Source organism: Laccaria bicolor, genomic scaffold, assembly GCF_000143565.1.
Source record: "Laccaria bicolor S238N-H82 LACBIscaffold_76 genomic scaffold, whole genome shotgun sequence".
In the NCBI taxonomy this organism is placed as follows: Eukaryota; Fungi; Basidiomycota; class Agaricomycetes; order Agaricales; family Hydnangiaceae; genus Laccaria; species Laccaria bicolor.
In genome coordinates, this window is record NW_001889947.1 from 107459 (window position 1) to 133192 (window position 25734).

Below are 25734 nucleotides of genomic sequence, written 5' to 3' on the forward strand. Positions count from 1 at the left end.
CTTCGGGTTTCCTCCAACCAACTCATTAGATTGATTTTTATGACGAACATTCGCAAGTACTAACTGGATGCCAGTAGCAGTACAGCCAAAGAACGCAACCTGGGGTCTCACTACCTCGTTCAAGAGAAGCCGAAGGGCATCAAGGGGAGGCTAGTGGATTTACGAAACCTTGGGGATGGCTCTTACCGAGATTGTGAGTTCCGCCATGCTCATTCTACTGGCGAAGGTACTTATCCAGAGTTTAGTGTGACACTTTGGCGAACTTGCAAGGTCACTATTGCTATTCTGTGGAAGAGTGCGGGGAGCCTCTCACGACTGTGATGAATGTCAACCCTTTACTACAGCGGATGCGAAGTTCCCTCGGCACAGGGAATCACCCGTTTCGCGGAACGTCCGAGCTGGGGCCTACATCTTGCAGAATCCCTCAGGGAAAGGTCGACATGAGCCTCGTCATCTACAATCGATGCTCGTCTTTTGAGAAATGCCAACGCCAACGCGACTCATCTCGTCGCGAAGCGCATTCTCCGTACTGCGCCGTGGAACTTCGTCGTGTCACGTTTCAGAAAGACGCCTAGTGGTTAGATTTCGATGCCTCGGAGGAACGGGAACGGGGCGACCTCACAATACGTTCAACCGGTTTGCTTTGAAAGTAAGCCTCGTTTCTGGCTTTGTTGTGTATATGCTTACCTATCATACTAGGTCTTGGCTCCCATCTGGATTTTCACCCAACACGACCCAACACGCACGCTCTTTTTTACTGGGTTGGTGGTACACCCGTATTGGGTTAAACTTTTGGTCAACATGTTAAGGAAAGCTTCTGCTCATTTTGACCAGAACGAGTAATGGCACCTGGAACATCGACTTCTAGCACTGCAACGACATTTGCGGGCGTGAACCATGTCGACGCGCATTTTCATGACAACTTGGGATTATTGTCCTCCAGGTGAGCCAAGGCGACACGTCAAAATTCTATCTACTGACTATTCGTTAGGCCTACATAGCGTTTGTTTTCATTCAAGTCGCAATTTCACCTTCTTTTTTCAATCTAGAAGCACGTTCGCAACCGGGGCTTCGATTTCATATCTAGGGGTGGCACCGCACAAATTTCTAACATGCCCTTACAAAGTCATATTTCATCTTTCACAAAGTCAATGCACGCCGTAGGTTGTGGAGACCGGAGGAGGAGCACACATGGCTCCGCAGCTCGACACTATTTCTTTCAAATGTGACCCGCTCCTCTCCGTAAGTACGCTTTCTATTCCCATTTTCTCTCGCCTCTAACGTAGGTTGTATCTAGATTATCAACTAGCCGCAACGTAGCCTGGCCAACAGTACGTTCGCAACCGAAAGACCTTGGCGTGCGCTGGCACAATTGTGGACTTTGTAGAACTTCCAACCATCATGCGATGCCCTTCCTAAGCACTGGTCTCCGACAGCATGGCGGAAGTCATAGGACACACCTTGTACTCACTTCGGATACCCAAATCACCCTTTGTTATTTTCCGCGGACGCTTCTCGAGGCGATCTCCACCTCAACACCCCTCCTGAGGACGGTCGTGAACAACTGATGACACTACTAACCTTCTGTCTCGCTTTTCATTCCAACGGACTCAATAGCAACACTGCTCAAGCGCTCGCAGGTGATACCGTCACATCCTCTGACAGTCACACCGAGCGCCTTATCAGACAAACGAGGCTAAAATTTCTATTTCAGTCAGTCTTCACCCATGCCTGCCGTGTAAAGCGTGTTCCGAGCGCTAAACACCTCCCTTTCATTAAAACCACCATGTCTACCGCGAAGGGTAGCTCAACGGGAAGCCCCAGCATTGAGATTACAGGTAACCTCCCAGGTTTTTGCCCCCTAAGTCAAACATCTGACACCCATTGGCTAGAAATCTGCGTTGAATCCCAGCACATCCTCAAATCGATCCAACTTTCGATTGGATCGTTCGAGCGGGAATCACCTTGTCTCCTGAATGCAACGACCCACAACTTTGAGTTGTCATCCCCCTGGTGAGCCGATGATCATGTGTAGCATTGGACGACAAACCCAGTCAAAGCAGTCAACTTTCGCCTTCAGAGTCCCTCTATCTGCAAGTCCGATTCCGCGGATTGTTTCGTGCTGCGTCGAAGAGCAAGATACCTCTTGATGAACTGCTAAGTAAGGTCGGCCCCCACTTCTCCGGAAAACAAGGCAAGTACCTCCCTTCTGCAATCGCTCCTGTCTTGCTGATGCAGGACTTTTTACTCTAGAATGGTCAAAATCATTTGACAAGTTCGATGTCGTCCTGAAGTTTAGCCGATACGCAGGGGTGTGTGCACTTCTTCCTCAAACGCAAAAGCGTCCGCCTAATGCAGGTGCTATCGATCTTAGAATGCTTTAACCAAGGCAGAACCTCCGACGAGGGCAACCTACAACCCACAACGGATGAGTTATTCAAGTTGGTCGAACGGTTAGTCTGCTTAATCCCCGACTACTCTGACTTACCTTACCGCTAGGTTCCGAGTCCTGGTCATCGGCAAAGTAGCTCTCTTATACCTCTATTCTCAGGTATTAGCTCACAGTTTGTTTTTACAGAGTGGTGTAGGGAAATCTTCCCTTATCAACGAATGCTTCGGCGTCAAGGATGCTGTGAGGTCACTTCCCCGTCTTCTCAAGATCCGCTGCTAAAGCTTGTCCTTCCCCAGACCGTGGCTCATTCAGAAGCTGGCGTGTCGGATATCAATGCTGAGATTATAGCCAGCGAAAACAGAAGATTTGTTCTGCACGACAGTCAGGGGTTCGAGCATGGAGAGGGTGAAAACTTTCAGAAAGTGGTCGATTTTTTGAAAGCTCGTAAGAAGATGTCCAATGTGAGGGATCAGGTGCATGCTGTCTGGTATGGTTACTGCTCCTCGATCACCTGAGTGAACAAGTTGATGAAGGTGTTGCGCAGGCTTTGTTTCCCGGTGTCCTTGTCTAAAGGTGACCGTTTGTTCGAGGCTGGGGTGGAGGAATTATTCTGTATGAAGTCTAACGGAGACCTTGGCCCTGGTAGGTTCTTGGTGTTCTCTGATCAACGATGGCTCACTGTTTGATTTAGTTCCTGTGATCACCGTTTTTACCAAATATGATAAGTTGGTAGAGCAGGTTGAATATGGTAACAATCTAGAGTTCCACAAACGCAACAAACATTTGGATCGGGAAACCCGAAATGCACGTCTTGCTGAGGAGACAGCAGCACAGTTCCAAGAATTGTGTGTTGGTCCCTTCGAAAAGGTCGTCGGCATAGACATTCCGCACATTGCCGTCTCAAGTAAGCTACAAGAGACATCTTGAGCTTGTGCTTATACTTGCCAACACAGCCAATGAAGAATACAAGGATACCAGAAAGATGTTGAATGAGCTTGTCCGTCTCACTGCTGACTGTGTTAAAAACACCCTGGCAGTTGACGTTGCCGAAGATGTTGCGCTGGTCTCCGCCATCGCCCAACGCGTGAATCCAGCTGTAAAGATCGATGCGGTGATTGCGTGAGCATTCAAACGTTCGTCTTCTCTTGATGTCATGCTGACACCTATTTCAAGGGTTGGGAAGAAGCGTATGAATCTTTCGGTGTGCTCAGTGAAAGTTAAACTAAGCTACCCCTTTTTTTGTCAGGTTATTGGATGGGTCTCGCAGCTAGCGTGAACTTTCCAGGAAAAACTATAGAAGAATGCTTACAGGTTCTACATACTGATATCGTTGAAGTGTGGAACATTCAAGATGGTTGCGGGGTAAATACTCTAACATCATTCCATTTCTCGCACTTATGGAAACTGTGCTCTTAGTATCTGGAAAGCAAGGAACTGAAAAAGCTAATGATCGAACTTGTTGGGAATCAATATGACGAGCTGTCAGATCCCAACACCATATTGTATGTCAATTTTGTCGACTGTGCCACCTTATTTTTTACAACTTGTCAGTCCCCGTGCTTATTCACTGCTTGGTGGCTTGACTGCGTTAATTGGGGGTTTAACTTCACCTGCTGCTCCCATTGTGATTCCTATTGTTGCGTCTCTCTTTCTGGCAAAATGGATTTTCGATGTGTACAAGCAATCGTATGTCTTCCTCACTATGCCATGTTAAAACGCTAAGCGGGAAAACTTTAGGGGACTCATGCTGCAACGTTTAATGGCATACATCGTTGACTTCACAATTATTATGCAAATAATTTTTGGCCTCCTGGTGAATGCCCGTCTACACCTTTCCCGCCGCTTGATCAAGCTCGCCTTTAAGGCCTACAGCATTTCAGACGAAAGGAGCAAAGTTCACAAGGAGATTAAGGAACATGTGAAGCTGGCAGGCCGCCTTGACCGGGATGCAGCTCTAGCGAAGATCATCCAATTGATCAAGGAGTATCAGATGAAACCCGAGAGTATGGAGAAGCTACAAAGTGCAGTTAAGGCCTTCGAGAACAATGAGGACGAGGATTGGGGCGTAGGCAAAGCGTGACTTAATGATTTGATTCCCTGTGTACGATGTTGTCTGTATACATGTGCCGTAATCCGAACAAAAATGAACCGCGAAGTTGATGTATCAAATAAGAAATACAAGTGCGCCACTAATTTGAACGAAGAGAAGCCAGTAGAATGACTTTGTATAGGACCAAGAGCTGGTGTGATGGTTAAATGGAGGATATATGTGAAAGGCAGTAACAGAGCTTCCCTCTACTAATGCGGGCTGCTTCAGCTTGTACAATGCCCTTTCCGGAGTTTCCCTCATGTAGCTCTCGACCAAAAACGTTTCCCTTCTGAACGTGCCAGATGACATGGTTGAAGACTCATGAAGAGCCCTTGAAGTCCCTAGCAGTCTGCTGTTCGTGTTACAACCGAGTGAGTAGAACATCGTAGGCGAAAGATGAGTATCGACTATAGATGATGAGGTATTCAATAAGTTCATTGACCGCTCTGTGCAACTATTGCGAAAAAAATCCCAGGATAAGGCGCAGAGGTGAATCCGATGATGTATCCCATTGAGGGACGTTCGTGAATTCTTGTTTACTGATCCAGAAAGGTGGTGAAAAGTTGGTGGGGAACACCCAAGTAAACAAACTATATCACAAGAACCTGAACGTGAAGGACGGACTCGTAACGTGAAGATTGCGGGGGTCGCCGTGGGATGGCTGGACACCGGACTGTTGAACCGTTGAGCGCTGCAGCGTGATCGTGATCGAACCTTACGTAACCCACTACTATAAGTACTGTACAGGGGCATACTACTTTCCTCAGTCGTTCTATCATCCGGCTGAGGTGAGTATTGTGCCCCGCCGTTCTTACACCATTAGTACTTACCCACATATCTCTCATAGGATATTCTAGGTACAGTACTAATGCTAGTCGTTCTATCATCCGGCTGAGGATATTCTAGTCTAATTTCAACATGGACTCCTTGTGGGTCTCTCCAGTTGTTGACCTCGTCTTGTTCGCAGCTGTAAAGGACACCGCAAGGCTCGGAATGGTTTGTGGGAGATTGTTGCTGGTTTTGTGGGTGTTCGCTGGGTGCTCGTCAGGTGATCATTTTGGTCTTCAAAGGTCGCAGATTCAGCTATGGCGGAATGCGCAAATGACAGCGACTTCTCGAAGAACAACAGCTCATTGAAAGTCGCAACTCAGGTTTCTATCTTGGTGTAGGTTTTCCGAGTCAATGAACGATATATTGGTTGTTCTGCGGCGGGCAAGGAGCGCGTTGGGGCGGGTGTGGTAAGCTCCGTGGCCGTGATACTTGCCGTCGCTCATGCTATTCCTTTTCAGGCTATCGAAGTACAAGGCTATCGAAGTACAACACAGGGCCAGCCAGGACCCAGGGAGCTATCCAGGTTTGAAGCACGTCGTGGCATCCCTCTGGAAGCGGACTTTCTCGACGGCGGATCTTGAAAGTCGCAGGTTAGATGTCATTTGAATTTACGGTAAGTGAACTCTTATGCTGCGCACCCGCAAACGAGAATGATTGCGACCTTGCAATCTGAATTTGAATGGAAAACGCTGTACGTGATCACACAGCGATTGTAGGGCCGATCTGTGCAGGAAGGGTTTATGGAAATGCGACACAGGCATAGACAACGTACCAATTGCGATTCCGACTCTTCAATCCAATTCAAGTCCTATATGCGACGGTTTTGTAGGGGTCCAGATGTTATACCAACCAGAAAATTTTGTAGCTGATGGGGTGGTTGCATTAAAATCGACCTTCCATTTTTTCATTCCCCGTTGCCCTAATAGAAACCCCAACTTGATAAGTATACATAGTTCGTCCATCACACTCGACCCACGTAACCGCACAGACCAGCTTCTTCCGTTCCGCGCTAAGTACAGTCGACATCCTCACAATGCATATAGTAATAATGCATAAATATCACAATGCATGAGATTTTCTGGGGACCAACTCGGTACGCAGGGATTTATGCATGAAATATCGTATTGAATAATGCATACTGGATCTTGTGATTATGCACAACCAAATCTACAGATTCACCAGGTATTTTCTTGTGCATGTCATGGTATCTGATTTTTTTGAGGCCAAAATCTACCCTGATCTGCCTATGTGCCACGAATACTGTTTGGAGAAGCTGTGTGTCGCCCACTCCGAGGCTCGTGGCGTGTCAACACTGCTTTTGCCAAGCTCTTGCAACAACAGTTGCGCAAGTTGAGGGCTCATCTTCGCGGCGTTCAAGCAAATTCATTCCAACAAACATCTCTCGACTCTTTTTTCAATAATAGTTGCTCTCCCATGGATGTCGATACCATGTAAATACTCTAGTTTTCGCCTTGCTACACATAATGATTTTGGAAGCGTGACATTTTTAGCAGAGGTCACGAATAGTCACACTTTGTGACACGCTTCACCTTGCATACAACCTCACAATGCATAGAAAAAGCTGGGGACCGGCGTTATGCATTGTGAGAATGTCGACTGTAGCACCACACGTCTACGTAGTGCTGGGCAATGGATTTGAAGCAGGCGGTGAGAAACCCTCGGATAAAATTGGGTCGATCTTGAGCAGTGAGGAGGGCGTTCCTGGCAACTGATTGATAAATCAGATATGAAGAGCTCCCATCGATGACGGCTTACCATCTCAGCACGTTGAACTGTCGGGCCATTGGGTGTCGTGACTGTCGTCGATCTGTTGTTGGTAAGCATACAGACAGGTGAGAAAAGATATAACAGACCCACCTCGACTTGAAACGTTGATGTCCTGCTTGTAATCTATGACAGCGATGAGATGCACGAGTTTGCCCCCTGTTATTGGACACGTCATTTTGGTGAAACACGTAGGCCCTTACACACGACGAACCCACAATCTGAGCCGATCATGGGCGTTGAGTTGTACAACCCTTCTGCGGTCAAGATTTGTCGCGACTGATTATCAGGGAATGCGTGAGAGCTGAGGTGGGGGACAATTCTCTTTATATCAAGAATGATCAGCTTCGTACGAGGTAAAAAGCTCGACAAGAACTGACAAGCAATGCGTACTGAGTGAAGATGCTAGTTTGTATGAGTGTCAGGTTGGCAATGCCTAACACGTAACAAGTTGCAGCCACGGGAAAACCTGTCATTCGCGTATACTATCGGTTCTACACTGGGCAGCATCCTACTATTTCTGTTGTGTCTTGGGATACAGGAAAGGGTGTTCATTTTGAACCTGGCACCCAGAAACATTGTCACCCTAGAGAAATTTTATATCGTCCTAGGCAACCGATGACACCGAAGAGTGCTTTGCTGGCGGGCTCGATGTCGGCGAGACGCACAACTTCAATTTTCGATTCATAATTAGATCAAGCAGCTTCCGTAAAAACCATAAAACCTTACACGCGCCCACCACTTTCACACCTGCCATTCGGACCGAGGGCAAAGTTTTGCGAGGGAAGGGTATGTCGCGCCCAATGGAGATGGCGGAGACCGCCACGATGTCCTTAACGGTAAGAACAGTCAGCTCCAGAAAAGGCGCGAAGCACAAGAAACAGCTCACCATGAAGGGTGCAAGATCGAAATCTCTGCACTTGGGGCTGAGGAAGGAACGAGCTACCTAAGTGCCTTCATGAGGTGCTTTAGACAGTGGCAAATCTGGAAAGTCGTTTACCGCTACTCCAGCAAAGGCAGGTGTTTAGAGGGAGGCAGCGAACTTCCAGCATCCGCTTATTGGTGCAAAATTTCATGTACAGCTGACTTGGTCAGGCGCCAGACTAGACGACTCTAGGGCAGCATGACGGCTTAGAGTTACAGTTAGCAGTTTAGGGCCGTGAACTTCTACCAATGATTGATGAGGACTTGCTAGAGTCTGACCCCGAGCATCCCACACCACGCGGTTGTAGCCATATCAGTGCTTCTTTGACGAATGCCCAGTTCGGCATAGAATATTATCTAAATGACGACCTTTTGATGAGACAGAAAAAACACAGATGTGAGCAAAGGACATACGTTGAAAAACGGATTGATCTCCGACTCCATGCCTCTTCAAGCGATGGTGGCAAGCTTGGACTCGTGCATTGTTCTTCACGCCAGTCGACTGAAGCGAAAGAACAGTCGCTTTGAACCACCTACGACCGATGACGCCTGAATGCCGTACTCAAACCTATTGAATATCAATCTTAAAAGTCAACGTTTCCGCCGAAATCGTTGGTACAAACCCCTTGATTTTCCGCAAGCGCGCTGACACCTCATAGCACAAGCCAGAACCGAAGTTCTGCTGAGCTGAAGTTGAGAATGAAAGCATCACGCAGGTTCACCATCAACTCAAGCACAACTGGGATGAAGGACTTCAAGCACGCTGAAACTAGTACAAGAGTCGTCGCTTGCCGATGAGGCCCGGGACATAGTGGCAGTACAGATCGTGTTCAGAGATGGTGGAGAACTAGAGAGGTAGATGGTGGCTGCTTTCTGGGCGTGGTCGGCCGGCCATGCTGATTTCCATTTTTCAGAATCTAAAGTTCGACTCGACGGGGTGGGGGGGTCGAAGACGAACTCGACAAATGGTAGCAGCAGTGAATGGCACCCTCGAAGATGAAGTCGACGTCGAAGAATCCCAAGAGGGAACAACACCCATACCGTGCATGATACACTCCTGCAACGCCACATAATCGTTCGCGTCCGCCGTCTGAGATTGGGCTTGAGAAGCACAACCAGCTGGTGATTCGTTATGTGTGCATTGCGTGGAGTAGAAGTTGTGTCGTCCCTTTCTGAATCTCACCCTCCTTTCACGCATTCAGTCCCACGAAAACCCTGGCATTTCTCCTCATTGGAAACCTAAAATCAAGCACAACACCCTCAGCCGCGCGCTGCGCCCACCCAGCATCGAATACGTCAATTCTAACAATAGAGGGAGGACGTGGAAGTGACGAGGCAGAGCTTGTGTTGTCCGAAGCGTAGAGGGAAGTTTGTATGAGGATAGGGATGAAGATGTAAAGTGGGGGGGAGGCAGTTGAGGCGGAAGACGAGGCTTTCGAAGTAGAATGGGGGATTGAGGTGGAAGGGAAATTTTGGAGGATTACTTTGGAGGGGCGGAGGAGGTTCTTTGCGAAGGCTCTGCACGCAGGGATGGATGCTGGCGAGGTGGGCCATGTAAACTTGGATGGCGGGATTACTTAGGATCTAAAGATCTAAAGGGGCGAGGGAGTGCGAAGGAGGGTCGAAGCCATGTGCTTATGTTGGGTTTATGTGAGGGTGTCGGATAATGCTTCAACGAGTCCTGGTTTACACCGACTGGTCGCGTACGAGCACTGCGTGTGCTTCTAGAGTGGTGGCCTGTGAGTAGGCCTTGAGCGGGACTTGATCATCACGCGCATCTGAGGATGGCCATTTTATGTTGTAAGAAAGAAGCTCAAAATTCGGGAGACATACTCTTGTGTTGTTTGTAATTGCAACAAGGCCATGTTGGAGTCACGAGCGCCGTGCGCATGTTGATTGTCGAACGCGACTACTCTGCAGTGAGGTTTCAACCGCCTCTGCTTCGGCACCACGGAGTTGTTTGAGGAGGTTCTATACAAAAACAGCTCTCCGTCAACCCAACCTCCATGCACCCTCCTAGTAAGTCCACAATCGCGTCATTCATCTCCTACCAACTTATCCAGGCATAACCAATCCAGTCTAACCTATTCGCCGTACGCAAGTACATAAGCCCAGTGAGCCCCATGATCCGCCATCATCTCACCGTCACCAATCAAATCACCCACCTAGGTTCTCAAAGAGAGCAAATACGAAGAACACAGCCGTATACACTCGGTACGTCCACGATCATCTACGTCCGAGTCATTTACTCAAGAGCAACAGATAAATTCGTTGCGGGGGTGACTTTTTGGTACACCAGTTCCCTGTGTCGGGATGGTAAGTCCCTCTCCACTCCTCACCTCGTCTCGTCGCGAAAACTGAGTTGTAACCTATGAACAGGGAAAAAGGAGACATCCCCCAATCCCGAGACATCCTCCCACCAGACAAACAATAGCTAGTAATGCGTGGCATCCCCAGTGAAACCCAATCCAATGCATTTAAATTTCCTGCTCAACAGGCCGTCTTCTTTTCTTTCTTCATAACCACCACCATCGCCTCCGCCCACTCGACTAATGCGCACGCCGTCGCTCCACAGCCAGGATGATCCCATCTCCGCGCCGCCCTCAAACCATCACCCATGGAGACGGAGGCAGAGCGTACGTCCCGTCTGTATGCAGAAGCCGAGGCGAAACGGATTTCTGAGCAAATCGACGACGACCTGCGGGAGGAGAGGGAGCGATTGAAGAAGAAGAAGGGCGACGTCAAAGTCAGTGCGCTTTACAATTATGCGCCGCATATACTCATCCTGCGCTGCAAGCTTCTTCTCCTTGGTCAAGCCGAGAGCGGGAAATCGACGCTGCAGAAACAGTTCCAGCTCATGTATAAACCCACTTCGATGGATCAAGAACGCGCATCTTGGACAGCGGTCATCTACTTCAACGTCGCTCATTCATTAAAACACATCCTAGCTACGCTTGGACGACACTCTTGACGAAGACGCCGAGGTGCAACCTACATCGGCGGACGATTCACAGTCTATCATACCAAAGAAGGCTCGCGGGAACGGTATCGCAGATCAGCCGTCACCATCTACTTCTCTCTTGACCGGCAGCATCGTCCAAGGATCACCAAGTTCCCTGATGCCGTCGGAGGCCGGCGGCTCCCACTCCCATTCGATGAAAGAGGGCGGCGCCCTTCAGATAGCCAACCTTCGACGCAGGTTGTCCCCATTGGTAGCTGCGGACGCACAGCTCGCGGACAGACTCAGTGGTGGAATTTCGGTGTCTGGTTCTGGTAAGGGCGGCGTCTTTGTGCGGAGTGGTTGGCAGGCCTGTACCATCGAGAATGCTCTCGGAAGGATCAAACAAAAACGCCTTTCGGCTGAAAGCGAAAAGAAGACTCGTGAGATTGAACCCCAGGAACCGCAGGACCCTTTTGTTCAGGACGTTGGGCGAATGCTGGAGCTCTCCGTTCAGCATATCTGGGAGTTGTGGCATCATCCCACTGTTAAGGGGTTAATCGCCAAACGGAAACTGAAACTTGATGAATGGTCCGAGTTGTACGTCGCCTACCTTGGTCCCAAGTATTCTATTCTGATCTTGTTTCTCTAGTTTCCTGAAGAACATCACGCGTGTCGCGTCGCCGGACTACATCCCAAGCATAGGTAACGTAGCTATTCTTACTGTTTATCGCGCATATATTCACCTCTTCCCACCAGACGACATCCTCCATGCTCGTATCCAAACTATGGGAGTCGCTGAACACATCTTTGATGTGAACATCCACGGGAAATCTGTGACCTGGCATCTATTTGACGTAGGTGGTGCTCGAGGACAGAGACACTCGTGGGTGCCATACTTCGATGATGCGAACGCTATCATTTCTGTTGCTCCCGTGAGCGCATTTGATCAGGCGAGTCTCTTTCTCTTCCCTTGGCGTTTGCGCCGTCCTCCATTTCTAAGTATCACTTCCTTATGAAACGTGGCAACCACCAGCGTGCTTCTCTGTTTCGTTTTGTGGTTCCTTTCTCAACTCTCATTTTTCGGCCACGTTGTTGGTAGCCATGCTAACAAATCCATTCAGTATCTCGAAGAAGACCCTCGGACGAACAGGATAGACGACTCTCTGCAATTATTCACGCAAATATGTTCGAACGCCCTGCTGAAGAACGTTCGCAGGGTAAAGTTATGTTCCACAAGCGTGCAAAGTAGCGAACTCATGTATGTATATATGAAAATGTCTGAATAAGTAGGCTCACCAACTTTTCTTCATTTTTTGGCGTGGAATGTCCCTTCCATTCGAGATTGTCACTACAACACCTCGCAAGGATCCTAAAGGTGAATCAAGCTGAAATTTGTTGTGCTCTCATGAATTGTACATACAGTTGCGTTCTCTGCATTCATGACTGAAACATCGGAGGGTTCATGAAACGCGTATCGTAACCGGAATCGCACAAGAATTCAACACGCTTTGGTTCTTCAAAATGCTCAATATTTCTACGAATTATATGCATACCTGGATGCATCCCCACTCTGCACCCACGTCACTGTCTACAAAGCTGCAGGCTAATGATAAACCCATACCCCTCCTTCTCAAAAAACTCCCGGAGCCAAACATACCGTTGCTGATCGACATCTTCACGAAAATCATGGAGACCCATGGAGTTTGAGAGTATGAGCTGGGAGCGTAGCCAGGGGCCTTCCTTATTGAGGCTAAGAAGATGCGAAAGAGGCCTTCGCCGACGAGGCCCAGGACGTATGTAGTGACAGTGCAGGTCGTATTAAGAGATGGTGGAGAGGTAGATGGAGCCGCGGTGGCTGCTTTGTGAGCGTAGTCGGCCATCCTGGTTTCAGTTTTTTAGAATCCAAAGTTGAATTTGACGAGGTGGAGATCGAAGACGAACTCGACAAGGCCACGCCACGGTAGCAGGAGTCAATGGCACCCTCGAAGATGAAGTTGACGTCGAAAAGTCCCAAGAGGGAACAACGCCCATAATGCGCAATACACACTTCTGCAACGGTCTAACGGACGAACATGCTCTGCATAAGCATCCGTCCTTCTGGTTCGCATCCGCCGTCTGAGATTGGACCTGAGGAGCACAACGAAACGGTGAATCTCAATTCCAAGAGATTGTGTGCGCATTGTGTGGAGTAGAGGTTGTGTCCCAAGTACCTTTTTGGATCTCAAACTTCCTCTCATGTCATTTGGGCCCATGGAAATCCCTCCTCCCTGGAAACCTGAAATTAAGCACAACACCTTCAGCCGCGCTCCACCCAGCATCGAACACGTCGATTCTAACAGTGGATGAAGGACTTCATGTGGCGATCATGCAGAAATGACGAGGCAGAGTCTATGTTGTCCGAGGCGTAGAAGGAAATTTGAATGAGGGTAGAGATGAAGGGTTGATAGAATTTGAAGTGGAGGGAGAACAGGACGGACAAGAGTCGACACACACACACAGAAATGAGACACGACACACGTGATGGAGAACGACACACCTGTCCAACGTTCAACACATTTTAGACCGGTGACCGTCTGTATATGAAGAAAGTCCTGCGATATACAAGTTCTCATATACAGGCTGGTCACGAGCCTAAACACATTTGATGGCAAATGTCGGTCACTTGTTCAGGAAGGTGTGTCGAATCTTATCCGCATGATACCATACTATCTCGATTGATTCCGCCCTTTTTGGATTGTCAGAAAATGAAATTTTCATGTGTGACGGAAATTAGCTATGTATCATACACCAAAGATTCTGTGGTTAAGTCGAAATCTGCCTCTCCATGCTCAAGTAAAATTTAGGATTATAAGTTTTATTCCTTAAACTACTTACTATACAAAGTTATACATAAATTTTAAGAGAGGGAGCAACCTCGCGACCCCGGAATGAACCCACCAAGAATCCTCAATGTCAACGGCCTAGTGTTGGTGCATCTGGGTGTCAGTATGTGGTTCCGGCGGCTGTGGTCGAGTGGGACGCAGAGGTGGCCTCGTCGCAAAGGGTGCTGGCGTTTTCGCCGTCATTCGGGGTTAGTTAGTGGGGAGGTGCGGGGTACACACCTGGCTGCACGGTGGGTGCCCCTGTTGGTTCGCCAAGTGGCGCTGGATCCTCGTCGATGGGCCTCAGTGCTGGATTCTGTCTGTGGGGGTATTTTCGTGGGCCGATTCCATCAGCGTGGGTGCTTTATCCTGGGTGCTGGGTTGTTGCCGTCATGGGTAGATGGGCGGTTTTGTGAGCGTTTTCATGGGCGGTTAGTTGTAATCCAAGGGTTTCGTTTGCGAGGGGGGGTTTAAATGGGGGCGGTGGTCGCGTTTGCCGTGGCACAGGGTGTGGGAGGTGATGGTGGTGGGTCGTTAGCAAAAATTCGGGGCTGAACAGAGTGGAAACTCACCTGAAGGGACCTGTGACCGTTCTCTTGGTCCTTTTCAGCCATAGCAAGGGTGCGAGACGCGCAGGAAGAGAGCGAGGGGGTGGTGGGGCACAGGCAAGCAAATGGCAGTGGTGGTGATGAGAAAGCGGTCGTGACAGGAGCATCACACTCGTAATTTGTCGCGGAGATTCAAATTTATGCACGACACACCCGAAAATGAAGAACGACAGATTGTTACCTGGTGTGTCGCTTCTCACATGATGTGTCGTACTCCTCATCTGTGTGTGTGTGTCTCCTCTTGTATATCCTCCTCTGCACCCAGGGACGCTGGTAAAGTCGGCCATGTAAACTCGAACGGCAGGATTAGGATCTGAAGCTTGAACTGGTGAGGGAGGGCAAAGGAGGGTCGAAGCCATGTGATTATGTTGGGTTTATGTAGGGGTGTCGGATAGTGCTTCAACGAGTTATGGTTTACACCGACGTACTGGTCACGTACGAGCACTTGTGTGTGTTTCTAGAGTGGTGGCCTGTGAGTAGGCCTTGAGCAGGACTTGATCATCACGCGCATCTGGATTCTGAGGATGGCCATTTTATGTTGTAAGAAAGAAGCTCACAATTCGAGAGACGTACCTTTGTGTCAAAGTTCTAAGTACGTTTGTAGTTGCAATTCAAGGCCAGTTGGACGAGGAGTGGATGTAAGGATGAACAAGTCATGTTGTGCGTGATTGGGTCTGATTGGGTTGTCTAGAACACATCTACTCTGCAACACCGTCATCGAGATTTCGGTGAGGTTCAACCGCCTCTACTTCGGCACCATGCAGTTGTTTGAGGAGGTTCTCTACAGAATGATTGGGGTTATCATTGTCAACCACGTCCGCAGCTCTCCCTCAACCCAAGTCCAACCTCCATGCAAGCCCTCCAAGTAAGTCCACAAACCGCGTCGTTCGCCTCCGCCTTCCTAATCATAATATCATCCAGTCCAGTCTGTTCGCTGTGCGCGAGTACCTAACCCCAGTGAGCCTTATTATCCGCGATCTGGGCATCATCTCACCGTCAAGCCCATCTATTAGGTTCTCAAAGAGAGCAAATTCAAAGAACATGACCGTATTACGCCCGGTATGTTTCACGATCATCCATCACGTTCCTTTTTGCTCACTGTGAAATGAACAACAGAGGAATTCGTCGCTGCAGGTGACTTTTTGGTGTACAAGTTTCCCGTATGGACATGGTGAGCCCCTTCTTCCTCCATTCCTTCCTTCCTCCTCCTTTCTACGCGAAGATTGAGTGACTTGTAAACAGGGAAAAAGGAGACGCCTCCAAATCCCGAGACTTCCTCCCATCCGAGAAACAATACCTAGTAATGCATGGCGTCCCCTGCCTCTGGCGCGCCACCTCCCTAGCCTACACAGACGCAGACGAGGACGCTGAGCGTCTCCTCTCCTTCACTGATTCCTCTTTGCTAGTGTTTGAAAGTTAGGTTAGTTAACCGGAAAATAACCGGAAAACAACCGGACCTAACCGCAACACTAACCTAACCACGGTTAGGGTTAGTTGATTTCGAAAATGGAATAACTGGTTATAACCAGCCCTATTATACACCTTCAAAACGCACTTGAGAACGTCGAAAACACTTAAATTTTGACTAAGTTACGGTCAAATCTCTAAAATATCACTCAAATGTGTAGACTTTCAAGGATAATTGCATAAATATGTCAATTCTTCACCGATTTTAGCGTTCTTGGGCTCGTTTTAAAGCTAGAATATGCAGAAATAATATCTATCAAGATATATATGAGCATATTTGCCTTGTTATAACCGATTCTTTATTTTTCGGTCCTAACCAGTTAGTAACTGCAAATAACCGACCGTAACCGGTTAGTTGCGGTCCACTTAGGTTATTTTAGGTTTCGGGACAAAGGCTAACCGGTCTCGGTCTCGGTTAGAGCCCCTGGGCACCCAATAACCAGACCTAACCGGACTTTCGAACACTACTCTTCGCCCTCCGCAGACGGCGACGAGTGGGTTGAGACACACACGGGTCAGCAGGCGCATCAAATGGACTCTGCGATGAACGTGGGTGAGATTGCGGATATCCCTGATTTGGATGGTGATGGGCCCCATGAGGATGAGGAGAGGATTTCGAGGGGCTTGGGGGGCGTGTCGTTGGGCGGGGGAGGGGGTGAGGGCATTGGGCCGGAGATGCCTGATTTGGATGATATCCCTGATATGGAGGAGGATGATTTGGAGGAGGGGGATGATGAGGCTACGGGTGCGGCTGCGCCCAAGGCGTCCGCTATACCTGCTGCTGCTGGGGTGGTTGATGCAAGGTACGTTGTTGGGTTTGCTGGAATTTGAAGCGCACTGATGATCTCTTTGTAGTGCCAATGTGGAAGTCGCAAAGGGCAATCTTCTTCAAGTCCGCACGTACAACGTAATGATCACATACGACAAGTATTACCAGACCCCACGCGTTTGGCTGATCGACTACGATGAGGTTTGCCTTTACCTTCTTCCCTTTTTTCTACACTAGCTAATCGAAATGACAGAACCGCACCCCACTGACCCCCTCCCAAATCTTCCAAGATGTCTCAGCAGACCATGCCCAGAAAACAGTAACGATTGAACCATTCATCCACTCCGCCTCTCTCCAAGCTAGTGTTTGAAAGTCTGGTTCGGTCTGGTTTTTTGATGCCCAGGGGCGTTAACCGTAACCGTAACCGGTCTGCCTTTTCCCCAGAAGTCAAAAGACCAGACCGGACCGCAAAAAGACCGCAGACCGCGGTTTTTTGCAGTCTATAGACCGGTTTCGGTCTGCATCGGTTTTAACCGGTTTATGACCGGTCTTTAGGCCAGTATTTTAAAATTATGAATCGGTAAATTTATTAACATTTCTAATAGCTTCAAAACGAGCCCAAGAACGTTAAATTCCGTTAGGAATTGGTGCTTCTATAAAAAGAGTCTGGTACATCTATTATTCCCAAAAGTAATTTACATTTTAATTCATATCTCTCTCGTTTTTTTACCAAATCGTACGTTCTTGGGTGCGTTTTAAAGGGTATTTAAGGGGCTAAAAAAGACCGGTCACGTTAACCGGTTTTTTTGCGGTCTTTACATTTCAAAAATAAAAGACTGTAACCGCAGGTCCGGTCTTTTGCGGTCTTGGTCCGGTCTGGTTACAGTCTTTTTCCAGTCACGAGACCGGACTTCCAAACACTACTCCAAGCCGCCTCCATGCATCCATGCAAACATGCCAGTGTCATGAAGAAAGTGATAGAACGGATGAACAACAGCATGGTTGAGGAACAGCTGGCGCAGCGCGGTAAATCCTCTTCCTCGGGCAAGGACACCCCAAAGAAAGAGAAGAAATGGCTGTTCAGCCGAAAGTCGTCTGGGAGTGCCAAGGACGTTCAACAGCTGCAAGCTGGGGCTGAGGAAGAGGAGGTGGAGGGGATGAGGGTCGATTTTTATCTGGTTGTTTTCCTCAAGTTTATTGCAAGCATCGTGCCGACTATTGAGGTTGACTCAACTACGTCCTTTTGAGTTTGATGCCACTCTCCCTTCATCTGTACCTCCCCAGTCCTCCCTCATTGCTAGCCGTCGTTTCTTGTACCTGTATTTTTTTTACCACTGTTGGTACTTAGAGCCCCTCTTTCTTTGTGAATACGTTGGAATGTGGAATATGTATCAGTATCTTTCATGTTTTTCTGACAGACTTTAGAGAATACATAAATCATGTATCATCTCACCCCCCTCTAACAACTCTTTGAACTCCCATACACATACACTATGAAGACAACTCAAGGGCACCCTCAAGCCGTGGAAGCTTGAGAACATGAAAAGCTTGTGGACTTTTGAAGAAATTACCATCCTTAACTTTCTTTTGCTCAAATGAGACTATCTATTTTTTTGGGAACAACAAGGCAAAAGGTGCATCATAATGGGTGGTAACTAGAGACATGTGCTGCATTTATGAAATTCTGGGAAGGTGGGCTGAAACTTTTATAAAGCTAAAATCAAATAAATGAGAAGACCTTGGAAGACTTGGAATATTGATACTCACAAAGACGATTGTCCATAGCAATCTTTACAAGAGCCTGTTTCTTTTGTTCCTTGGTTTTCATATGAGAGGCCTCCTCAATGGCAGTATTGATTTTTGCCATGTCAGCAGACAAGTTGAACTTTTGAATGGCTGATTTGAAGGGGGCAGTGGACTTTGAAGGATTCTGTTTCCACAGAAAGAAAGAGTGCTCTGCAATGATAGCAGTCACTGAGCAGTAAAATAATAGTTATGATAGAGTGGTCATAAATGAGAGTAGACACACCAATACATAGAAATGCAATGTCCTTGAAGGATTTGGTATTGTGAATCTGGATAGAATTATGTGGTGGTCAGAATAATGAATAGCATTTACACAGTGAAGTTAGTGAAGGTTTACCAAGGACCAGTCTGTATGATTGAGGACATCCTTTGCCTAAAAATAGTAATTGGTTCAGTCAATACTACTGGTTTTTATAAAAATATTGGAAGAAACAATAAAATACTGACTGCCTATTTGAACAAGTGCAGTTTCATAAGTGTTTTTCTAAAATTGTAGAACTGAACTCACAATCTCATCATTTCTTAGCAAAATGAAAAGAGAAGAAAGCTGAGACCTACCTTCTATTTAAAACACAGGCCACCCTCTTATCAACAACAAGTAGAGAAGAACAGTCAGATGGTGACTTACATCCTGTTCAAAACCCATAGCATGCTCTGGTCAGCAACAAGCACAAAGGGCCAGCCAGATCCTGACTTACATACCATTCAAAACCCAGACCATGCTCTTGTCAGCAACAAGCAAGAAGGGCCAGCCAGATCTTGACTTACATACTGTTCAAAACCCAGACCATGCTCTTGTCAGCAACAAGCAAGAAGAGCCAGCCAGATCCTGACTTACTCACTGTTTAAAACCAAGACCATGCTCTTGTCAGCAACAAGCAGGAAGGGCCAGCCAGATCCTGACTTACTTGCTGTTCAAAACCCAGACCATGCTCTTGTCAGCAACAAGCAGGAAGGGCCAGCCAGATCCCTTGACTTACATACTGTTCAAAACCCAGAGCATGCTCTTGTCAGCAACAAGCAAGAAGGGCCAGCCAGATCCTGACTTACATCCTGTTCAAAACCAAGAGCATGCTCTTGTCAGCAACAAGCAGAAAGGGCCAGCCAGATCCTCTGACTTACATCCTGTTCAAAACCCAGAGCATGCTCTTGTCAGCAACAAGCAGGAAGGGCCAGCCAGATCCTGACTTACAGCCTGTTCAAAACCCAGAGCATGCTCTTGTCAGCAACAAGCAGGAAGGGCCAGCCAGATCCTGACTTACAGCCTGTTCAAAACCCAGAGCATGCTCTTGTCAGCAACAAGCAGGAAGGGCCAGCCAGATCCTGACTTACAACCTGTTCAAAACCCAGAGCATGCTCTTCATCAGGAAAATCCAAAACTCACAATTGTGCACAATTCAGCAGGTTAAACATGTTGTGCACAATTGTTGGAGAATTCATCTCAATTCTTCTTAACAGAAAATGGAGATGTCAATTGTGCACAATCATTCATAAATCCTCATCAATTCTTCTCAATTGAAAAATAAAAATTTACATTGTTCACACTTATACTAAAAAGTGGAAAAGCCCCATTTGTTTCTCTGCAAAAATATGTTGAGATATATAGATACACAGTTGGAGGTGATCATATGGTTATAAGTATATCAATTCAATTGATTCTATTACTAACATTTTGAGGTTCTATGTTAATTGACTGCAGAGACACAGACACAGGGCAGCATTGTCGATAGCGGTGGAGGACATGCAGCGTGTGGGTGTTAATCATGTCAATGACAACAGAGGCTCGTGTCAATAGCGGAGTCTGTAGTGAGACCCCAAGCCGCATTGACAACAGTAAGCAAGAGCGTAAGCGTTATCGACGGCTGCATCATCAGTAGTAGGCAGGTGTGGTTGCTCAATCGCTGTGTGTGGAGCGCCAACGGCGATGAGAAAGGTGGTAGACAGACCGCGGCAACAGCGGTGAAAAAGGTGGCAATTGGGCCACAGCAACAGCAGTAGCAGAGGTGGTGGTGGTGGTGGGGAAGCATCACAACTGCAGGCAGGGTACATTGGTAAAGATGGTGGGGCGGCAAAGTGCGCCAGCAACATTAGAGGTAGTGGGGCCGTCAGCATTATGAGTTGGGCACATGGGTTGGGGTACTCACCTTCATTGCAGTCCTCACCATCGGCACGCAATGTTGATACCGTTTCCACGGCGCTCGCCCTGATGGTGCTCATTGACCTCGATACTTGGTGGCCACGTCCTATTCGTGGTGGTGTTTGTCAGGACGCGTGGGCTGGTCATGGAATGCATAAGAAGGGAGTGGTTCGGGAACGGCGGTAAATCTTTCAGAAATGTTTAAGTCAGTTCAAACTCCGACACACGTGACGTTGTTGATTGTTGAACTTCCTCCTTGTTTGTCCTGCACTTTCTATTCCCCCTCCCACCACCATCCCCATCACCGTCACCACTCATTCTTCGTGACCGCTGCCTTGCATCGTCAGCGCAACGACATCTATGGCCATGGCACTGAAACGAGCGTTGACGGCGCATGGAGAAGATGACGTGGCACGTCAACGGATGTGCCACGTCGTCCACACGGCAACGACACATACCTTCATCGCCGTCCATAATGGTGCAGGTGAGCACATCATGTCGTAAGCCCTACAAGCCCCCTTCTTTCTCCTCGCTAATTGCCACAACCCGCCCAGCGGCCATAGTAACACCTGCCGACAACCGCCACGTCACCACCTCGCCCTCTGCCACATTGGACGATGACAACACAACATGACGATGACGACAACACCCTTGAACGGCCATGATATAACTATGTAAGGCCTTTAGCCTCGTCGGAGTCGAAACTCGGCAGTCGAGGTATGTTTTCCTCTCCCACTTCCTCTTAACCCCACTCACTCCGCTGATGTGACAAAAACTAGCTGATCAACCTCACGCGCTCCATCAATCGTGCAACAGGGTATGTCTATGTTTGGTCTACGTCCCCCCTCTCTCCTCAAAAGCACCTCCAGGTACGATTAATGACACCGCCCCGCCCTCTGTATGCGCAAACATGTACGCACTGTTCTCCAGCACTGCAGAGGAGGTGAATGGGCTGCGAAACGATGTTAGGGATGGTGGATCGACGCGAAAGAGGAGTGGGGTGCATTTGAGATGAGGGAGTGGAGGAAGGAGGGTGAAGCGGTTGCGAGGGAAGGCGCTAGCGCTTCAAACAAGAGATTCTTTTGGCTTTTGTTTCACGTAGTTTATAATGTATAGTCAGTTGCCATGCAATACAATCCGTCGACTTGAACTCTCCATTGTCATGTCTAATTGTGAAAAAGAGGATCAATTCAATGGTACAATAATAATAAATGAATGGTCAATTGTGTGCTAGGCATCATCAATTAAGCACAATTAAACGGTGCCCGTTTTATTTTACTCAATTTTGTCAATTCTCTCAAAAGTCACAATCTGGTCATTTGTGCGTAATTTACAGTCAATTCTGTTTAAATCATATAAATCACGGTTAATTCAGAGTCTCAAGATTTCCTGATGTTGTCAGCAACAAGCAGGAAGGGCCAGCCAGATTCTGACTTACATCCTGTTCAAAACCCAGAGCATGCTCTTGTCAGCAACAAGCAGGAAGGGCCAGCCAGATCCTGACTTACAACCTGTTCAAAACCCAGAGCATGCTCTTGTCAGCAACAAGCAGGAAGGGCCAGCCAGATTCTGACTTACATCCTGTTCAAAACCCAGAGCATGCTCTTGTCAGCAACAAGCAGGAATTGCCAGCCAGATCCTGACTCACCCACTGTTATAACAAAAGCATGATCGCATTAGCATCTAGTTGAGACCTCCTGGATGTTGGCTTACCCCCTGTTCATATATATTATTTTATTCTACCACTGTATAGTCAAGTAAGGTCCACATACCATATGTGGAAAATACTTCAGTATGTTCTCAACCATCTTCCTCCACTCTTTCTTTTCTTTGAATAACTTCCCACCTGGAAAGTCAACTCTGTTATTCTAGATAATCAGCAATTTACCAGCATATAATTCAAAATGAGGCAACTACCTTTTAATTGCATATTCAATTGACAGAGCCACATTATTTTGCTGCACTGTAAGAAACAGCTGTAAGAGTGTATCATCTGAAAAGGTGGCTGCTGTCTTCCTCAGAAGTTCACTGCAGTCACTTGTGGGATTTTGCATATCTGTTAAATGCAATTGATCTATTGTCAATGAGTAAATGAGTTTGTTATACCTCGAAAATACACATGATCCTTGGGAGGATACTTTTTCTTGTAGAGTTGCTGACCAAACCTCTTTTCAAACATGGCAACTGACTCTTCTGGAGCTTTGTTTGCAGCATCTTCAACATCCATTCCAGTATTGACCAGCTGCTTGATGGTTTGAGCATCAAGCATATCTGCTTTTGTAAACAGCACAATAACAGGAACTGTGCACAAAAAGGAAAGGCAAACTTCAAGAAATGATCAATAATTTACCCACCTCTACCAGTCCCACACTCATTGAAAAAATTTAGCTCTGCCCTTGTAATTGGCCTAGCTTCATCATTGATTGGGATGCAGTACCTACACAAGATGTACTCAGATGCACTTTAATGTCACAACTCAGTCACTCACCAAATCACATGCACATGATCCTTGAGCTCTTTGTTGGTTGAACGTTTTCGCAGAAACTCCTTGACTTTATCCAGCTCAGATGTTCTGCCTGCTTCAAAGCCACATGAGTCATGGAAGACAAATGCTGTATTGCTCTCAAATATCATTTCTAGTATTTAAAGGTTCAGTCCATAGGACCGCAAAAAACCGGTGGACCGAACTGAACCGGACCATGGTCCGGTCTTTTTTTCGGTTGCAGTTGCCCCAATTTGGGGTTGGTCCGGTTGCCGGTTGCCTCATTTCGAAAATCTTTTAAAACCGTTCAAAGACCGGTTTTAATCGGTTGCAACCGGTTAAACGGTCACGTGCGTTACATAGCCTTGTAACCACGTTTATTGCCTTTTATTGGGTTTTTGTTTCATCAAAAACGGTTAAGAATTGAGAAATATATAACCAAATCCATATTTTACCCGAGTCTCTAGGAGATGTAATTCAGTTTCAGTCATAGCTATGTCAAATCTTCATTAAATCTCTTGAAAATTGGTAGAATGACGGGTATTTACATGCTTTACTATTTTATATAAGCCATTTATTTTTCAGAGTAATAATAGTCGAGATATAAATGGTTTATATTGGTATAATAAATTATACGCAAAAAAACCGGTCTGGATCGGTCTGAACCGGTATCATGGACCGCAAAAGACCGGTCCTAGGTGGTTCGGTTCGGTTCCCTCAATATCTGGGTCAGTCCTGGACCGGTTGCGGTCCACGGTTGCGCGTTTTCGGGGCAAAAAACCGGACTGAACTGAACCTTTAAACACTAATCATTTCATTCTCAATATCATGCTCCCCTCTCTGCAACACTTTCAGTAAAATGTAGTAGAGAGTGTAGATCCACATTACCTGTGCAGTTGGATCGAGCTTGGACAAGTCAATCTTTTTCACATCAATAATGATATATGATGATGGCTGCACATGGAATACCTCATGACCCTTCCAATTGAAAATTTTTGGCTTTTCCGTTGTATTGCAAACTCGTTGGAGGATGGTTGTCTTCCCCGCATTGGCGCGGCCAATGATGAGGACGCGAAAACGCGTGGTGAGGTTTCGAACTCTGCGTGCTCATTCCTGTTGTCTTTCTATATCCTCCACGGCTTGGGATTCAACATTGGAAAGAGACATTTGTCGCTGGGATGCCTGAGATGGTGGAAGTGGTGAAGAATCAAAGTAAGCGCCACGGGCAGTGTATTGTTTGGTTATGCTGGGTCAGCCACTCGAGTGAAGTCACTGACTCGCTTCTCCCAGCTTCTTCCGTTCGTACAACTTTATTCCCTTGACTCAATTTCCAATATATACACACGACATTGGCTCCCCAACCGAGCTTTTCAAATCTGCCCACGACGATCGTGAAAGCGCGCAAGTTTGTTGCCAGACCTGAGGCCTGAACATCAACCAAACGGCGAGGGAGAGGGTGAGTACAAACTCCAGGTTAACTTTCCCTGAAGTTTTGTTACAGTCCAGGTGAATGCCCCTTCGAGTCGCCATTCGAGCTCCAGCAGTGGCATGAGTTCGCCACTTAGCACAGACAAGTCTCCTCGGCAGCGGGCTTCTTTCCACGACGCCATTTTCCCTCATTGACCACGCAGAGGACTCGAACTACGGTAACTGAAAGACTAGAAGGTTGAAGAAGTGGCTGTAACATGGGCAGTATGAAATTAAAGCCTACTTGGTACTAGGATCTTGAAAGTCCGGTTAGGTTAGGTTATTGGGTGCCCAGGGGCTCTAACCGAGACCGAGACCGGTTAGGGTTCGTTCCCAGACCCAAAATAACCTAACTGGACCGAAGATAACCGATGAAAACCGGTTAGTTGCAGTTACTAACCGGTTAGGACCGAAAAAATAGAAAATCGATTAAAACGGCGTATATTTCTCATATTCCTTGCAGTAAACATTATTGCCATGCGTCGTAGCTTTAAAACAAGCCCAAGATCGCTAAATTCGGTGAAGAATTGACAATTTTATAATAATATTCTTGAAAGCCTACTATTTTAGCCAATAATTTAGAGATTTGACCATAACTCTGTCAGATTTTTAGCGTTTCTCATGCTTTTAGATGCGTTTTGAAGGGGTAAAATAGGGTCGGTTGTAACCGGTTGTAACCGGTTTTTTAACGGTTAGTTAACCGCAAAATAACCGGTTATTTCATTTCCAGAATTGACTAACCACTAACCGCGGTCCGGTTTTTTTGCGGTTAGGTCCGGTCTGGTCTCGGTTATTTTCCAGTTAATTAACCTAACTTCCAAGCACTACTTGGTACGATTATCAGCTACAATTCTATCGTGATGTACCACCCCATTTTGCCGATGAAGTCCCTGTCTCAGCCAAGAATCGCCACAGCCATCCTTTCGCTCTTCACCCCATCTTCTCTTCTCACACCCCCTACTCATTCGTCCGTGTACGTTTCCACGTTCACTCGTTGCTTGAAGACGTACCTCCGATCTTGAGTATGCTCCCCACCATCAGGGGACAAGTCTACATCAAAGCCTGTAAGAACGTGCACCCGCATCGAATGACACAACTCACGTTGTCCGTACCGAAGTTGGCCCTTTTCTTCATTGTTGTCATGGCTAGCCAGCTGTTCTACTGTCCAACAGCAA

At 47.3% G+C, this 25734-nt stretch overlaps 10 protein-coding genes across 10 annotated transcripts in view; 5 read left to right on the forward strand and 5 right to left on the reverse strand.

Moving 5' to 3' along the window:
• LACBIDRAFT_335101 (uncharacterized protein) overlaps positions 1 to 4472 on the forward strand; it is a gene marked incomplete at both ends in the record, with an annotated part of 6020 nt that extends 1548 nt beyond the window's left edge. Inside the window, 22 exons of the mRNA XM_001889954.1 lie at positions 78 to 193; positions 271 to 526; positions 583 to 649; positions 700 to 761; positions 869 to 943; positions 1050 to 1125; positions 1165 to 1242; positions 1310 to 1331; positions 1641 to 1838; positions 1893 to 2013; positions 2064 to 2161; positions 2254 to 2312; positions 2359 to 2453; positions 2500 to 2632; positions 2689 to 2836; positions 3039 to 3296; positions 3346 to 3511; positions 3566 to 3593; positions 3704 to 3754; positions 3809 to 3894; positions 3944 to 4078; positions 4130 to 4472. Of these exons, the coding sequence (XP_001889989.1) occupies positions 78 to 193; positions 271 to 526; positions 583 to 649; positions 700 to 761; positions 869 to 943; positions 1050 to 1125; positions 1165 to 1242; positions 1310 to 1331; positions 1641 to 1838; positions 1893 to 2013; positions 2064 to 2161; positions 2254 to 2312; positions 2359 to 2453; positions 2500 to 2632; positions 2689 to 2836; positions 3039 to 3296; positions 3346 to 3511; positions 3566 to 3593; positions 3704 to 3754; positions 3809 to 3894; positions 3944 to 4078; positions 4130 to 4472 (2671 nt within the window). The remainder of the gene's footprint in view (positions 1 to 77; positions 194 to 270; positions 527 to 582; positions 650 to 699; positions 762 to 868; positions 944 to 1049; positions 1126 to 1164; positions 1243 to 1309; positions 1332 to 1640; positions 1839 to 1892; positions 2014 to 2063; positions 2162 to 2253; positions 2313 to 2358; positions 2454 to 2499; positions 2633 to 2688; positions 2837 to 3038; positions 3297 to 3345; positions 3512 to 3565; positions 3594 to 3703; positions 3755 to 3808; positions 3895 to 3943; positions 4079 to 4129) is intronic.
• A 927-nt stretch (positions 4473 to 5399) lies between these two features.
• On the forward strand, positions 5400 to 5618 carry LACBIDRAFT_316656 (uncharacterized protein; the record flags this gene model as incomplete). Its single annotated transcript, XM_001889955.1, has 1 exon — positions 5400 to 5618. The coding sequence occupies one exon, from the start codon at positions 5400 to 5402 to the stop codon at positions 5616 to 5618; it is 219 nt and encodes a 72-aa protein (XP_001889990.1).
• Positions 5619 to 6945: 1327 nt separating this feature from the next.
• Positions 6946 to 7573, reverse strand: LACBIDRAFT_316657 (uncharacterized protein; the record flags this gene model as incomplete). The annotated part of the gene is made up of 5 exons (XM_001889970.1): positions 6946 to 7041; positions 7089 to 7140; positions 7191 to 7256; positions 7312 to 7421; positions 7478 to 7573. The coding sequence occupies 5 exons, from the start codon at positions 7571 to 7573 to the stop codon at positions 6946 to 6948; spliced, it is 420 nt and encodes a 139-aa protein (XP_001890005.1).
• A 937-nt stretch (positions 7574 to 8510) lies between these two features.
• Positions 8511 to 8730, reverse strand: LACBIDRAFT_316659 (uncharacterized protein; the record flags this gene model as incomplete). Its single annotated transcript, XM_001889971.1, has 2 exons — positions 8511 to 8589; positions 8645 to 8730. The coding sequence occupies 2 exons, from the start codon at positions 8728 to 8730 to the stop codon at positions 8511 to 8513; spliced, it is 165 nt and encodes a 54-aa protein (XP_001890006.1).
• A 1908-nt stretch (positions 8731 to 10638) lies between these two features.
• LACBIDRAFT_316660 (uncharacterized protein) lies at positions 10639 to 10992 on the forward strand (the record flags this gene model as incomplete). Its single annotated transcript, XM_001889956.1, has 1 exon — positions 10639 to 10992. One exon carries the CDS (start codon positions 10639 to 10641, stop codon positions 10990 to 10992), a length of 354 nt encoding a protein of 117 aa, XP_001889991.1.
• Positions 10993 to 11140: 148 nt separating this feature from the next.
• Positions 11141 to 12248, forward strand: LACBIDRAFT_316661 (uncharacterized protein; the record flags this gene model as incomplete). The annotated part of the gene is made up of 4 exons (XM_001889957.1): positions 11141 to 11559; positions 11612 to 11664; positions 11719 to 11912; positions 12084 to 12248. The coding sequence occupies 4 exons, from the start codon at positions 11141 to 11143 to the stop codon at positions 12246 to 12248; spliced, it is 831 nt and encodes a 276-aa protein (XP_001889992.1).
• A 1674-nt stretch (positions 12249 to 13922) lies between these two features.
• On the reverse strand, positions 13923 to 14790 carry LACBIDRAFT_316662 (uncharacterized protein; the record flags this gene model as incomplete). Its single annotated transcript, XM_001889972.1, has 3 exons — positions 13923 to 14008; positions 14064 to 14185; positions 14396 to 14790. The coding sequence occupies 3 exons, from the start codon at positions 14788 to 14790 to the stop codon at positions 13923 to 13925; spliced, it is 603 nt and encodes a 200-aa protein (XP_001890007.1).
• A 3551-nt stretch (positions 14791 to 18341) lies between these two features.
• LACBIDRAFT_335104 (uncharacterized protein) lies at positions 18342 to 19886 on the reverse strand (the record flags this gene model as incomplete). Its single annotated transcript, XM_001889973.1, has 18 exons — positions 18342 to 18364; positions 18435 to 18641; positions 18697 to 18742; positions 18811 to 18846; positions 18921 to 18923; positions 18982 to 18994; positions 19032 to 19034; positions 19102 to 19104; positions 19242 to 19244; positions 19312 to 19314; positions 19382 to 19384; positions 19454 to 19456; positions 19524 to 19526; positions 19596 to 19598; positions 19666 to 19668; positions 19736 to 19738; positions 19806 to 19808; positions 19858 to 19886. The coding sequence occupies 18 exons, from the start codon at positions 19884 to 19886 to the stop codon at positions 18342 to 18344; spliced, it is 390 nt and encodes a 129-aa protein (XP_001890008.1).
• Positions 19887 to 20970: 1084 nt separating this feature from the next.
• LACBIDRAFT_335105 (uncharacterized protein) lies at positions 20971 to 21726 on the forward strand (the record flags this gene model as incomplete). Its single annotated transcript, XM_001889958.1, has 4 exons — positions 20971 to 21094; positions 21298 to 21327; positions 21390 to 21427; positions 21580 to 21726. The coding sequence occupies 4 exons, from the start codon at positions 20971 to 20973 to the stop codon at positions 21724 to 21726; spliced, it is 339 nt and encodes a 112-aa protein (XP_001889993.1).
• A 220-nt stretch (positions 21727 to 21946) lies between these two features.
• LACBIDRAFT_335106 (uncharacterized protein) lies at positions 21947 to 23244 on the reverse strand (the record flags this gene model as incomplete). The annotated part of the gene is made up of 11 exons (XM_001889974.1): positions 21947 to 21952; positions 22049 to 22051; positions 22119 to 22121; positions 22189 to 22191; positions 22259 to 22261; positions 22324 to 22326; positions 22457 to 22478; positions 22528 to 22684; positions 22717 to 22911; positions 22965 to 23047; positions 23099 to 23244. 11 exons carry the CDS (start codon positions 23242 to 23244, stop codon positions 21947 to 21949), a joined length of 624 nt encoding a protein of 207 aa, XP_001890009.1.
• Between the last annotated feature and the right edge of the window lie 2490 nt (positions 23245 to 25734).